At 41.1% G+C, this 15028-nt stretch overlaps 1 protein-coding gene across 1 annotated transcript in view; it reads left to right on the top strand.

Annotated features, from left to right (window-relative positions):
* LOC309340387 (uncharacterized protein) overlaps positions 1-15028 on the top strand; it is a 26161-nt gene extending 11133 nt beyond the window's left edge. Inside the window, exon 4 of the mRNA XM_081859158.1 lies at positions 14874-15028. Within this exon, the coding sequence (XP_081715284.1) occupies positions 14874-14944 (71 nt within the window). The 3' untranslated portion in view covers positions 14945-15028. The remainder of the gene's footprint in view (positions 1-14873) is intronic.

The following is a 15028-nucleotide window of genomic DNA, read 5'->3' as shown; positions in this document are numbered from 1 at the left end:
ATGCCGAGCACATTATTCTTTTGAATTATATTTTTCAAAAAATACTTTGCAAGTCCAATCTAATAAATTGAACTGATTTTTCAGAGCAGTGATTTAAAAATATTATCAATCTAAATACATTCTGCATAACAAATGCAGGGAGGGGTGGCACTGTGGTCTAAACCACTGAGCCTCTTGGGCTTGCTGATTGGAAGGTTGGCAGTTGGAATCCATGCGATGGGGTGAGCTTCTGTTGCTCTGTCCCAGCTGCTGCCAACCTAGCAGTTTGAATGCACACTAGTGCAATTAGATAAATAGGTACCACTGTGGCAGGAAGGTAAATGACGTTTCCGTGTGCACTGGCTTCTGTCACGGTGTTCCGTTGCCCCAGAAGTGGTTTAGTCATGCTGGCCACCTGACCCAGAAAGCTGTCTGTGGACAAATGCCAGCCCCCTCAGCCTGAAGAGAGATGTGCATCGCACCTCATAGTCGCCTTTGACTGGACTTAACCGTCCAGGGGTACTTTACCTTTCCATAACAAACATTTAAATTAAAGTTCTTTGTCTCTATGAAGCCCTGCCCCAAGTACCCCAAGGGAGCTGGGCATGTTTAGCCTGGAGAAGAGGAGGTTAAGGGGTGATATGATAGCCATGTTCAAATATATAAAAGGATGTCACATAGAGGAGGGAGAAAGGTTGTTTTCTGCTGCTCCAGAGAAGCGGACACGGAGCAATGGTTCCAAACTACAAGAAAAAAGATTCCACCTAAACATTAGGAAGAACTTCCTGACAGTAAGAGCTGTTCGACAGTGGAATTTGCTGCCAAGGAGTGTGGTGGAGTCTCCTTCTTTGGAGGTCTTTAAGCAGAGGCTTGACAGCCATATGTCAGGAGTGCTCTGATGGTGTTTCCTGCTTGGCAGGGGGTTGGACTCGATGGCCCTTGTGGTCTCTTCCAACTCTATGATTCTGATTCTATGATTCTACTATTTTTGAAGATGTAATGTCTGGTCATTTGTCTGGTTCCACACTTGCTATTATTTCTAGAATGGACAGCATTTTCAATTATTATGAAGAATCCAGATGACTATTTTTTGTCAAACTATTGTGTTCCAGTATTTTATGTGTTGTCTTCACATAAGGACCTTACCTGTGGCTATTTTGTATTAGTATTGGTATCTGATAAGTATTAGGCTAGACGACAGACACTTTGACCTGGACAAACTTTGAACTTCCTTAAATTAAGCTAGCCTAAGTTACCCTTATTCCAAGCTCCATTAAGGAGTGATGCTACTCCTGGCTGAGCTGTTCCAACCCTGACTGAGGGAAAAGAGGCCTTTAAAATAGAATTTGATTTGAACTACTCTTTTTGCCAGTATAAGTTCTGCCAGGTTGCTGGGTCACATGACTGAGCTGAAAGAAATTTGAAAGAGGTGTAAGTATTTTCTAGCCCTCTCCCTGGAACACTTTTAAAATAACTTACACTGGCATAGGTTCCACTAGCTTAAGTTATATAGGCTGAATTTCAGCTGAGCCAGCATAGCCCTGGCTGAGCCAGGCTAAGATACTTACACTGATGTACCCCTGACTGAGCTGGAATGGGGGAATCGTGCTGGTATAGCCCTAGCTAAGCCAGGACAGCCTATTATCTTCTTATTCCAAACTTGCTTATCCTGGCAGATAGTGGGTTTGCATTACGTTGCAAATTATTACTTTGGAGTACTTAAGATGCTTTAAATGTCACCAGCTCCCAAACAATAGGATATGGGCTGCCATAGCTGACTTCATTATGCCCCTGATATAAAGGGAATATGCTTAAACTAAAACTTGCATGTAATATGGGTTCTGAAATATAAAAACAGGGGTTTTCCTGTGCCTATGCTATAATGGCAATTCTAATACAATATAAACCAATAAAATGTGCACTGTTTTCTCTGTGCTGAAGCAAATTGCATTGTGTAGCTTGCAACAAGCTTAAGCCCCCTAGAGTCCTATGTTAATAGGATTCTTTGCAAATAAAACTCTTCTGTGAGAGCATAAGTAGACCATCTGTTTCTGCCCTCTGTGGCACTGTGTCTGCCTTCCAGGACCTTCCTGTGAAGGTCTGCTCCTTTAGGAAGGAAGCATGATCTACTCGGGGAAAGAGCACAGTATGTTGTTGGTCAGAGGACCGGCAAATGTCAGGCATGCCTTCAGAAAGATAAAAATCTTTCCTTTCTTCAGCAGAAGGAATATAATTTGCCAATAAATATATAATGGACTTGCCACTATAAGACAGACATCGGTATTTTGCCAGTCACTGTATAAGATAAATGTTATATTCCATTTGCATTGTAGAGGTGCTGTGCTACGCGTATCAATAACATAAGCAAAACATGACAGTAAAGAGCAGTTGTTGCTACATAGCTGCTATCATGTGACACCAGGAAACACGGACCTCATATTTTAAAAATGTACGAGATGTAGCAGTGCTGTTTTCAGAATTTATGAACAGCATGCTGGTTCAAGGAAAAATAGGTATAAAAGGAGAATTCCTGGATGCCAAGATCCCAAGTATGGGGCAAGTGAGAGAACTCTTTTGTGATTCAAGGACCCGCCCCCCACTTGGGGAATAATAAAGACACGTGGACACAGGATATTAGGTTAATGGGCTAGAAAAGGCCACAACTTTATTGATAACAGCAAGTGAGAAGGTATTGGCTTAGGCATTGGACAACCGCAATTTGACTCCACCCACTCGAAGAGGGGTGAGTCTGACAAGGGGTTAACCACCAGTAGGGGGAGCCTGTTGATGCAAATACAACTATAAGCTCTCCCCTGATGTCACCGGGGGTCGTGCCATGGCCCCCCGCCACACAGGGCATCGGACAGGATCCACGACCGCCGGATTCCTTTAACGGAATACCCTTAAGTGAAGGGGTAGGCAATGGCCACACCTTGCCCTTCCATACACCAACAACACATTCCAGTGCCTAACTGCCAAATACCAAGAAAGTTGTGACGATTGCTACGAGGTAGGCGAAAAAAACCAAGAGGTGCCAATTTGCCAAATGGAAAAAACTCCTACCAGGCCCCCTGGGCAACCAACCATGGGTCCATAGCAAGGTCAAGTGAGAAGCTATGCACTAAGGGAGTGGTGGGTGGGTGACCTGTGGAAAAACAGCTACACAATGGTGTGGAGAGCTGGCGCGGCTGCATTTGGGCGGCTAGACCACGCCCCCGCAGTGTCTCCCAATTGGGTACCCACCCAGGAGGCGTGGTGTGCCAGCGATGATGTCAGGGCAGGGGGCAGAACGCCCCCTGCGTGATGTGGGAGTCGGCTCCCGCTCACAATTCCTCCCCTCTGGAAGGAGGAGAGGCTTTGTGAAAGAACCCCAGCAGAGATTTAAAGTCACAAAGTGTGCAGGAAAGTAAATGTGAAAATATAGGCTGTTGGAAAATATGCCCTTTAAAGTGAGTCCCAAAGTTTCCCTCTTTCTCTAGCATAGAAAATAATCATAGGTTTGGTAAGTTAAAAATAATTTACTTACAAACTCTCTAAGCACAGATTCATGTTATTTTCCATACAGCATTCATAAAAAATTGCACATGCTGTAAAAGTTAGAGAAGCACTCCTTGCTTCTTGTCTATAATCTAATAATAACAGTTGATAAAAAGCGATAGAAGTCTGTTGATTCTTAATAGGAGTCATGCTGGAGACTTTGGTAGGACAGGATTTTATACCAAGGCAAGTGTTCCTTTATTTGCTACATAGTCATCAATGCAGAGAAGAACAGATTGCATGATTCCAAGTTTAAATATGCCAGACAATTTCCCTTCTTTGTACTGTAAAATATAAAACATGTCCTTCTAACCTACAAAATACATTAATCAAGATGTATAGCTTATATTTCATGACTGGTCAGTTGAAGTGGTGTTGTGATGCACACTGGACTGCTAGAAATGATACTTGTTCCACAGGAAAAGTACCTGAAAACATGTGTTCTCATATTAATGGAGTAGTTCTATAACCTTGTAAAAAAAGAAAAGTGTGATTCAGGTGTTGCTATCACTGATCTTGACAATAACATGATTCAATATTGTCCTACAACTCATATATTTTATTTGCCCATATTTTCTGTTAAAAACAGCTGAGTCCCATACATTTCACATTAATCTCACCCTTTTATTTGCAGCATTTAGAAGGGGGGGGGAGGAGATGAATGGAAATGCAGCATTAGTCACTCCCTATTGCTTTATTTGATCTCATGCATGATGGTAGCATCAGTATTTATTGCCAGCCATTGTTTCCTGCAAAAAAAATATATGCCTAGAAACTCCCTCTGTGATATAACATCATGCTTTAGTATTACACACAGATAACATCTGATGGTGGCGGGGATGTTAGTGGCCACCAGCCAGTGGTTGCTAAGATGAGTGGCTGCAGTGCACTTTTCACTGTCGCCAACCTTTTACTCTAATTCATGTTCTCTCCAAAATGAACCCTTTAATTGTGAATGTGGTGGCAAAAACAGGAGGGGGCATTTTGGAACAGCCTGAGAGCGAGCTGAAACTTTGCAACAGCAATGATTTGAAACTGAGGATGTAGCCACAGAAAGTCCATAAATTGTGCTCTGGGAATCTGATGTGAGCCCTACAGTCTGCTAATAGGGCTGTATTTGTCTTCACTCTGCTCCACTTGCATGTTGGTAAGCAAATATTACAAGATACTGTAAATCTCCAGCGCTTCCTCATCTAAAAGAAATGAAACCATTCCTTTAGATGAGGGAACGCTGGAGTCTTAGTGTTTTGCAATACAGTATTTGCTTACCAATATGCAAGTGGAGCAGAGTGAAGACAAATTTAGTGCTATGAGTGCTGTCCTTGGTACTTCACATTGCTTGGGGGAAAGCATGGCGTAATTGTGTTGGAAAGCTCTGTAAAATTTGAAAATTGTCAACTGTAAATGTTTGCCATTACTTCCATCTCTGATAAAAAGCAGATCATTAGTAGACTTATAATATGCAGCCCAATCATATGCACATTTACTTGGAAATAAGTAACAGTGTGTCACATATTTAGTTTCTGCTACTGGCCAGAAGAAAAAGGGCAGCACTAGAATATCACACCCTGTCTCTTTCCTAGGAAGAACCCCATGCAAGGAAGAGATCATTCTGGAGTTAAGTGAATATTAGGGATAAGGGAGAAGTGTGTTTCTCCTTGAATTTTAATGAAAAACTACCTAATACCCAATTTTTAAACCAATATTCAAAATTCATATTTGTCTGAATTCGCAATGCAGTTCTTCATCCAAAAATGCATATATTAAGAGAAATTTGCACTACAATGCTTCTTGAGGACTTCTTTAAAAATTGCAAATTGTTGCCAAAATGTGGAGAACTAGATTGGAAAAATGAGAAACTGAGAAAACCAAAACTGACAGACTTGTCCATCCTTAGTGGATATACATGCCTGCATACAACTTATCACTTCATTCTGGCATTCTTAAAGTGATCTCCTCTACTGTTCCCTTGTGTTCCCTTGCCTTTTAAGCATGTAAGCCGGAGGGCATGGCCAGTATCTCATTTTATTAAAAGTTTGTGATCTGCTTTGAGAGATGACATATGTCTCTAACTGCAGAATAAAAATATAATTTGATAGAGTGGGTAAATGTTGCACCTTCAGTTCTACGTGGAACAGGCTTCCACGAGAGGGGATGGAGTCTCCTTCCTTGGAGGTTTTTACGCAGACATTGAATGGCCATCTGTCATGTATGATTTAGCTGCGATTCCTACATTGCAGGGGGATTAGATGGCCTTTGGGGTCCCTTCCAATTCTATCATTCTTAGTCTGCAAACCTCCCCATCCCCAGTAGCTACAATATTTCTAGGGTAGGAATTGCTATTAGAGATGGAAGGGTCTGTCAGTTTTGGTTCTCTTAGTTTCTCATTTTTCCAATATTAAATCCAATTATTTACATTTCTACAGTTTTGTAGCATGCAGTTTTGACTAATACACACATTGTTGCTAGCAATTTCTCCTAAAACAATGCATTTTTGTATGTTATTTTCACTAATATAAATTCCCCATATACATGCTTTTTTGGGGTAAACTGACTGGTTGGAGAACTCCCTTCCAAAACTCAGATAAGTGCAAATTTTGAAAGATGGTTGTGTTTTGGTTCTTGTGTTGTTTCAGAAAGGGATAATTTGATAAATGCAACTCTAAATGTGAACTGGATCAAAATTCTCCGCAATCCCCAATCCTATACACTTCAGGAAAATAAAATTTAATTCTAATATTCTACTTTTGTACAGTTCAGCATGTTCCTCTCCTCCTATTAACCAAACTTTGATTTGTAAGTGTCTGGCATACTGGAGTTTAACTGAGTTTATAAGGAAGAGAAAAAATCTGCTAGTTTCAGAAGATGTCTGTCACTCAATTGGAACCCTATCAGATTATTATTTTTTTAGTTGAATGATGGTCCTGGCACATGCTGCAACTAACATTTTAGCACAGTCTGAAAGCAGAAGTCAGGCCAAAAAATAATTTTCTCCCAGTGCCCTTATACTTTCTATTTTTAAAAAACCTTACAAACAATTATTTACATGCAGCACAATCCTATGAATGTTTCTTAAAGTTCTGTTAAGATCAAGTAGACTTACTCTCAATACACTTATCAGTGAGTAAACCATTTTGAACACAGTAGGGTTGGCTTTTAAATAGCATATCTAGGATTATGTTTCACATTAGTAATCTAGCAGAGCACTGCTCTGATTCATTTTCTGTTTGTCATTAAAATATATGCTTCTGATTAAGACTATAGATCTATTCAATAGTTGGTTTACTCACACGCAAAGAACATGGGGAGAAGGATCAGGGCAACATGCACCATTTCTTCCCTCAATGCTCCCAACCTGCTCCCCACTTCTGATGAAACACACATTTGAGCATGCTTATAAACATTATTATGATCAGGAAGTCTGAATTCACTTAGAATCTCCCTTCAGACTTTTGCACTGAACACATGAAGGTACTGGGGTTGGACCCCCTCCCTCAACATATTTGCTGAACATTAGTAGATATAATGACTAAATAAGGCAAGTGTCAAAGTCCAGTTGATTAATGAAATATGCTCAATTCCGTATATACAACCATTTCTAACACTGTATTTTTTCCTTTTGCATATTTCAGGTTTGTTTTTCAAATGGCAGGGCAAATCTATAATTCTTGTACTGCCACCTATATCCCCTCCCCTTTTTGTTCACAGAAACAGCTAATCTGCATTTAATAAAAGACTTTGCTAACCCTGACCACCAGGTAGCTCACATAAGCCTCATTAGCTTGTAGATTGCTTTCAGCACCTCTCTGAGACAAAGATTTGTTGGTATGCAGCTCATATTTCCAGGCGTATTGGCTGTGGCATGGTGCAACATAAATAACACCTAATAAGGTGTTATACGTGTAAAATAACATTAATAAGGCTTTGAACTAAACACAACTGGCATTTGAATCTGCCAACATGCTACTAGCAACATACTTGACTTAGTAGCAGTTATATGTTCATAACAATGTGATCAGGAGTAAATTTATATTGTATTTATTCATTGCAATATTTGGAATAAATGAATTTGTTTTAGAACATTACATACTCTAACTCTGTAAGTACAGTGATGAAATATTATTATTTGGTTAGGGATTATTTCTGTTTTTCTAGTAACATTGGCTGAGTCATCTCCCAGTCTCCCTTTGAACACAGCATGGAAGAGATATTTTCTTTGGTATGGTAAAATACAGACGTCAAAGCCTAATTACATCATCCTAGAAACATCTTAGATCTTCATGATGGCACCCTTGTTACTGAGGTTCCAGGGGAAACAGTAAAAGGCGTATTAAAGCAAATGGAGCAATTATGATCTTACATGCTTCATGTCCACCTCATGTTCCATTAACTATACAGTTTCTTAAGTAGGCCTCTAATATGGAAACAGCACATGATAGGTCTAAGATCGTGACAATTTGTCTTTTTCTAAGCAAGGCTTCCAAAAAGATGTAGAGGCACTTTTAGAAGCCAAGTATTTTTTTTTGGTGGGAAACCACACAAATGGACTAGTTATTTCTTCCAAGTACAGAGTGATATCATGGTGACGAAGACTCTCAATGGTACTAGTCACTATGGCTGTGTTCTACCTGCACTGCTGGAGGCAGTATACATCTGAAGACCAGTTACTAGGAATCACAAGCAGGCAGAGTGCCATGGCATTTATGTGCTCCTTATGAGCTTCCCACTGGCATCAATGTGAGAACAGGATGCTATTCTTATGTTTCAGGGAGTAGCAACTAACAAACAGATGTTTTTTCAATGAGACACTCGCTTTCATTATACCACCACATATTTTTATAAGGGTAATTGTTTCTAGCTCCACAAAAGGTAAACAATTTGTTTAGGGGGGAAATGGTGCTAGAAGGAACAAAGAACTATGAATAGCATGAAAGACTTCGTGAATGTTCAGCAGCAGAGGCAATGCCTCTAATTCATTGTTTTCAGTTTCCATCCTGTTCTATTCTGAAAAGTCAAATGATGTGACAAAATGTTTCATAATTGTTCTTTTTCACCTGATAGGGCATGTATGAATGGGTAATAGAAAAAATACTGGGGAAAAGATAATTGAAGGACTGCCTGTGTTCACATTTACTTCCCTATACATTAAGATCTTTCAGAGGTTTTGCCTGTATTCGCTTTTGACTGTTTCAGTCTTTCTGGTAAACTGCCATGACGCTATGCTTGAAGGGCAGTTTAAAAATACAATTATTATTATTGTTGTTGTTGTTATTTCATATATATCTCATTCTGGGTAAATTTGCCTGGTGGTGTGTGGCCCACCAAGGAGCAAATGAGGCAAATTTCTGCCCATGTATTGGCTCCTGTAGGGCCTTGCAGGAAGGGGAGGGGGGAGAAGCCTTTATAAGCTTTCCCGCTCGAGAGTTTGGTGCCATTTTGCCTTGTGAGATTCCCATCCTCTCAGCCTTGAGATAGAGCCTACACTGAGCAATCTGGGTCACTGGTTGACAGGACTGGAAATAATGTGTATGTAAAAGAGTGGAAATGGCACTGGGCAGGATTAACTGGGCAGTCCGAGGTGGGGGGGGCATTAGGCCATGGCATGCTCCAAGCTTGGGTTGGCGTCTGCCTGCCTGGAATCCTTATCCTGGTCACCCAGTTAGACCTTGCCAACTTGACAGGATTCAGCACTGAACAACTCCCATTGAATGGGTTTAGTGCGGTCCATCCCCCATTCCACCAGCAAGCGGTGAGTGGAATGATGAGTTGATCCTGGCCCTACTGCCATGCCAACCCTTACCCTGACTGCTGCAGTCAGTAAATATTTGGCCTGATCTCATCCCAATACCTGGTGTCCTGTCTGATCATTTGCTACTGTGCTGGGTCACAGAATATGCCTGCTAGGGCAATTATATACCACTTTATACCAACTCAATCTTTAAGTAGTTCACAAAGTAACAAATACGATATATGTCACAAACAATGGAAGTGAAAAACTACAACACCACGCCACAAAACAACCTAAAAAGAAACAGGAGCACCCAGAATGAATAAATATTTAAATAATGAGTTAGTCCTCAGAGTTGGAAAATTAAACCATTCCTTTAAGGCTGCAACCATGAACACATTTCTCAGGAGAAAGTCTCATAAACACAAGTGGTGGTTTCCTCAGAGTGAATATGTTACTAGGTTTGGCCTACATGAGAGATGGCTGAAGTTAACAGAGAACTGGTCCCAGCCATTTGCAGCCAGCAGAGTTAATAGATGGCTAAACTGCTTTGCAGAAGACATCTATTTTGCATTTAGTTTAATTTGGATACTGCCTCCATTTTAATCAACTCAAGTTGAGCAGAACTTAACAGCAGTAATTTTATTGTTAATGGCGGCAAGATCTGATTCTCTTTATTTACACTGGGAGTAAAATTAGGAGACATATCTCTAAGAAGATTGCTACAAGATTTTCTTTGGGTCTCTGAGAGCCGGTGTGGTGTAGTGGTTAAGAGCGGTAGTCTCGTAATCTGGGGAACCGGGTTCGTGTCTCCGCTCCTCCACATGCAGCTGCTGGGTGACCTTGGGCCAGTCACACTTCTTTGAAGTCTCTCAGCCCCACTCACCTCACAGAGTGTTTGTTGTGGGGGAGGAAGGGAAAGGAGAATGTTAGCCGCTTTGAGACTCCTGAAGGGGAGTGAAAGGCGGGATATCAAATCCAAACTCTTCTCTTCTTCTTCTTCTTCTTCTCGCCATCTTTTCCAGCTGCGAGAACTTTGGTTGATTCTCAACAGCAGTAGCTTAAAAATAAAACTGCATACCTTTGCAGTTCTACCCAGATAATAGCTTTTGAATATTCTAGCTCTTCAAAGCATTATATAGAAGAGCCACATTTACTTATACTTACTAAGAAGTGTGCTTATTTATTTGCAGTCTGTGAAATTAGTGGGCATTCCATCAAACGTCACACACAGCAGCGTAGCAGGCATCACTTTCTTTGGCCTAGTGTTTTGACAGTGGCACTGGCACCTTTCTGTGAGCCTTATGCCTCTCAGCTTTCCATAGCCCAGTTACACAACAGGGAGATGTCCCCTCCTTCCATGGTGGGGGGAGTCAAATGAGAAGCAGGGCTTAACCTAGAAGGACCCCCCACCCAGCCTATTACAGATGGGCCGTTTCTCTCCATGCTGCCACCTGTTTTACTACATGACTAACCACCCATATCTGCAAGACTAATAGGTGGGTTTGAACTTTATTATTGTCCATGGTTGTAGTAGCCCAAACCTGAACTGTAATAATGAAAAAGAAAGCGACAACAGATATGTTTTAAAGCAAATACGGATGCTTTAAAACACCTACCTACCCATATCATTTAAGTGATAGTAATAGCTCACAACACCTTTTTAACAAATTTGTTGCTATTGTGATATGGCAACAAGCCCATCCTCTATATAAAAAAGGCTGTCTTCTTTGTTTCAAACCTGTGTGCTGCAAGTGAATGTCACTTGAGAGCTGGCCAAAAGTCTCTCATTCCGGCTTGCACGGAGTGATGTCCTAGAACAGAGGTCTTCTAGGCATTTCTCCAGTGTGCTCTGGCAGGGATAAGGTCAGTCATTGCAGAGTGACACCATATATGCAGCTATTGATTCTGGCAGAACCATGCCTCAAGGAAACTGCAGTGCTGGGCTAGGAGGAGGAGCATGTGGAGTGTCACTTCTGAGTGAAGAGATGCTACAGACCAGGTAAACCAGTGTGTTGGACAGATGTGCTCCAGTTGAGTCTCTCTCCCTTTGAACATCCAATAAGACATGTATCTAGAGCTAGATTTCTGTCACACCAGCCTAATGTGCTGGAAACACCTTTGGTTTTCAGAATATCCCACCAAAGTATGGAATCACTCAAGACTGGCTCATGCAGCAGGGTTCAGCATTCTGCCTTAGGTGGCAGAATTGGGGTCACCATCTTTAGTTCATTGTTACATTTTTACAGAGAAGAGGGCTGCTGTGTGGATTATTTGGCACAGGCACCAAAGCATCTTGGGAGTGGGGCATCTTATGCTTGCTGGTTCCTTGGCTTCTTTATGATTCTAGTCTCTTTTCTGGTTCTTTGTGCAAATGATTTGAATCGCTTAGTAACAAGCAATCTGTAACGTACATATGAGCACCCCCCCTCCTCTATGCAACGCCTATCTCCTAGGACATTAGGAAATAGCTGGAAGATTGAGGACTAAAAAAAAAAAAATCAATTCTCAGACAGAAACAACGAGCAGAGGCGTTTTGCTGCAGACTGTGAAAAAACATATGTTAACAAAGGTGGGATAATGTGCAGTAAAACTGCTTGCCTTTGTGAGCTAGCACAAAATAAAATTAAAATAAAGAACTGACATCTTATGTGACAGAACCTGAGTAGGCAGCACAGTATTTATCACCTCCTGTTCACTCGCTTTTTTTCTTTTTTAAAATTAGTGAGATTTATCTTATATGACGCCTACTTATGGGCTTTGGCATAAAGTAAAAGCAAAATTGAGGGATATGGAATAATACATTGGCCCTGCTCTTACCAGCACCACGTGGGAGGTTGTTTGTGAGAATTTGAGGGCCTGATGATCCTGAATATTTGCAGATGTAAATCTGAAACAATAGTTGTGCTGAAACCAAAGAAGCGGGCTTTGATGTATTCAATCAGTTGTGTGCTCTGCTTTGCAAGAATAGGACTGTGGAACATAGACAGCTCATTTATAGCAAGTCAGATTGGTGAAGAGCAGAGCCAGTAAGGGGTGCAGCCTGGTGGGCAAAGCCTGGATAGAGAGTCCTAAGGGTCTCACAGAGTGGCCTGAAGTTGTTGCTATACAAACTATACATGTATGCTGTGCATTACTTCAGTGGTCTGAGAGGTCCAACTGGCATCATTCACAATCTCCAGAAATTTCATTTGGGGAAGGGCCATAGCTCAGTGGTAAGGCATCTGCTTTGCAAGCAGAATGTGCTAGGCTCCATCCCCAGCATTTCCAGGTAGGGCTGAGAGGGTACCCCACCTGAAATCCTGGAGAGCCATTCACAGTCAGTGTAGACAATAGTGAGCTAGATGGACAAATGGTCCAGCTTGGTATCTGTTCATTCCAATCCCAGAGCCACTTCTGTGTAGAGGTTCAGATACTACAAATGCAGAAACTGATGATGTGCCCAGAATCCTAATTTTACATTTTCACCTTAATCAGAATCTGCCATTTGATTAGCACCAAAGAACCTGTAATTGCATGATAATCAGGACTGTATGATGTGCTGCATATTGTCTGTGGGGCTGCTTGATGTTTCCTACTGTTGGGGCACCCAGCTGAAGCCATGATGAACTAATATCGTCAGCTGCAAGGCTTATGTTTCATCTGTAATCAGTTCAAAATCATTATGAAAAACTAGATAGAGCTTTTAATTAGGAAATGAATATATACACCTGGGAGTAAAGAGGAAAATGGTTAAGGTGCACCAAATTACCCAGCACAAACTGCTTGGAAGCATGTACACAAATGCCTGCCACCAAGTCTGAGGACATAGTTTGTGATGTTTTTGCCAATTATATTTTAAGGCTGTAATTCCCCCCCCCCCGGGACACGCACCACTCGCCGAGGGTGGTGCCCCCACAGACGGGTAGCCCCATCCCCAGGTGCACAGCATGTGTGCCACTCCGGGTGCTGAGCAGCTAGCTCGGCCTCTGTCTGCGTAGAGTTAAGCACATGAAAACTTAAAGATGGCCTTTCCTTTCTATACTCTTTGTCACTTCTGAAATCACTAACTACTCTGGATCAGTCAATATTTTTTACTGTCTTTGCAACCAGTAATTGCTTCAGTTAATGGGAAATGCTTTTTCCCACGTTTCTTTCTGAAAATGACAAGAAAGCAATTAAAAATAAAACTTACAAAGGAAAGAAAACCCAAACAGAATCATTTTGCTTAATAAGCATACAAAGATATTTGGGCCTCATTCTATTATTAACTCACTCACTAATGGGATAATTACAAGGGTATTTCCACAAGAGACAGAGAGCTGAATATTTGGACTGTGTGTGTACTAAACATCCTTATTATTAGTAGAATTTGGAAATGGGACATTGTTGTGGCTAACAGTCAAAACACAAACAACACAATTTTCTTCGCTGTAGAGAAAAATTCTCCCAGAGACCAAGTCAGGATAGCTCACTGACGAGAGAGAGAGAGAGAGAGAGAGAGAGAGAGAGAGAGAGAGAGAGAACCAGACTGAATTGGGGATTGGGGAGGAATGCAGTCTCCAGGGTCAGACAAAACATATCTGAAAATGGATGAAGGAGACCTAAAACAGAACTGTGGTGTAAGGTGCTATTTCCTTTCCCATTTACCACTTTAACATTGGAGGAGGGGGAGATGGCATATTGTATAGCATTGGCTTTGTTCATATCACAGATATGTGGCATGATAACAGTATAGCAGTGCTGGGGTCAAGGAGGCAAGTGAAGTCTGAGAGTGTCCTTTGGCCGGCACACAACCATTCTGCCACAGCCCATGGGCCTTAGGTTGACGACCCCTGCACTATGCCCTTTTTGCTGTTAAAATAACCAATTTCCTCATTCTACATGGAGTTCTATATATTTATTGTAAAAACAAAAACAAAAAAGCCCCATTTTTGGATGTGTGAATGCACCATCATGGCATTTAATTTTTAAATAAGACACATTTAACATTTAAATAATATTTACCAACAGGAATAATGTAAGAATGCTGTATTAAGTGATTAAGCAAATAGAACTATCAGAGGCATGCCTAGTTTGGTGCTCAGTTGTGGATGCAGACATGACCTTTGCAGAACGTGAGCTGTATTTATAGTCAAGTTGATAATATTAAATTTGTTTTTGAGATACCTCAGAATGTTTTTGCCCTTTCAGAGTTTCTGGTAATATTTCCTTATATTATGGGGAAATTATAAAATGGGCAAATTAGAGATACTTTATTAGAAAGAAAAATAAGGCAGCAGAGACAGAAAAATAAGGCAGCAGAGAGAATTATGATCTACATTTTTTAAAAGACATTGATGTTTTTCCTGCTCTTTGGTCCTGAAATTGTAAAAGTCTCCTTGTGGACATCAATATGTCTAGAACTGTTTAGATACCATCTGTAATCCCATGTACCTCCATCCCTTCCAATGGACCTGGTGAAAAAACCGCAGAAGCCAAGGATGCTTGCCAAGACACTCTCTGGAACTGGCTGAGAAAAACCGATAAGGAAAAGGACCATTAACAAATGAAATGAGCCACTGGAAAAACAGAAAACAGTGACACATCAGTATACAGATATTTGGGTGTCTTGGTGCCACAATCCAATTTTTCATTATTCTTACTTTAGTGCAAGAACTCCCAAGTGTTGCTGAGCTACAACTCCAATTGTCTGTGTTGGCAGAGGTCAATGGGAGTTAGAGTCCAATAACATCTAGAAGGCCACAGGTTAGCCAGTCCTGCTTTAATTTCTTTGCTGCTGTTCCACATGGTTGTGCCCAGAGC

The sequence above is a fragment of the Podarcis erhardii genome (genome assembly GCF_964252035.2).
Source record: "Podarcis erhardii genome assembly, chromosome: 4".
NCBI classification, from domain to species: Eukaryota; Metazoa; Chordata; class Lepidosauria; order Squamata; family Lacertidae; genus Podarcis; species Podarcis erhardii.
The sequence above is the reverse complement of the archived record's forward strand: the minus strand, read 5'-3'. Positions and strand labels throughout refer to the sequence as shown.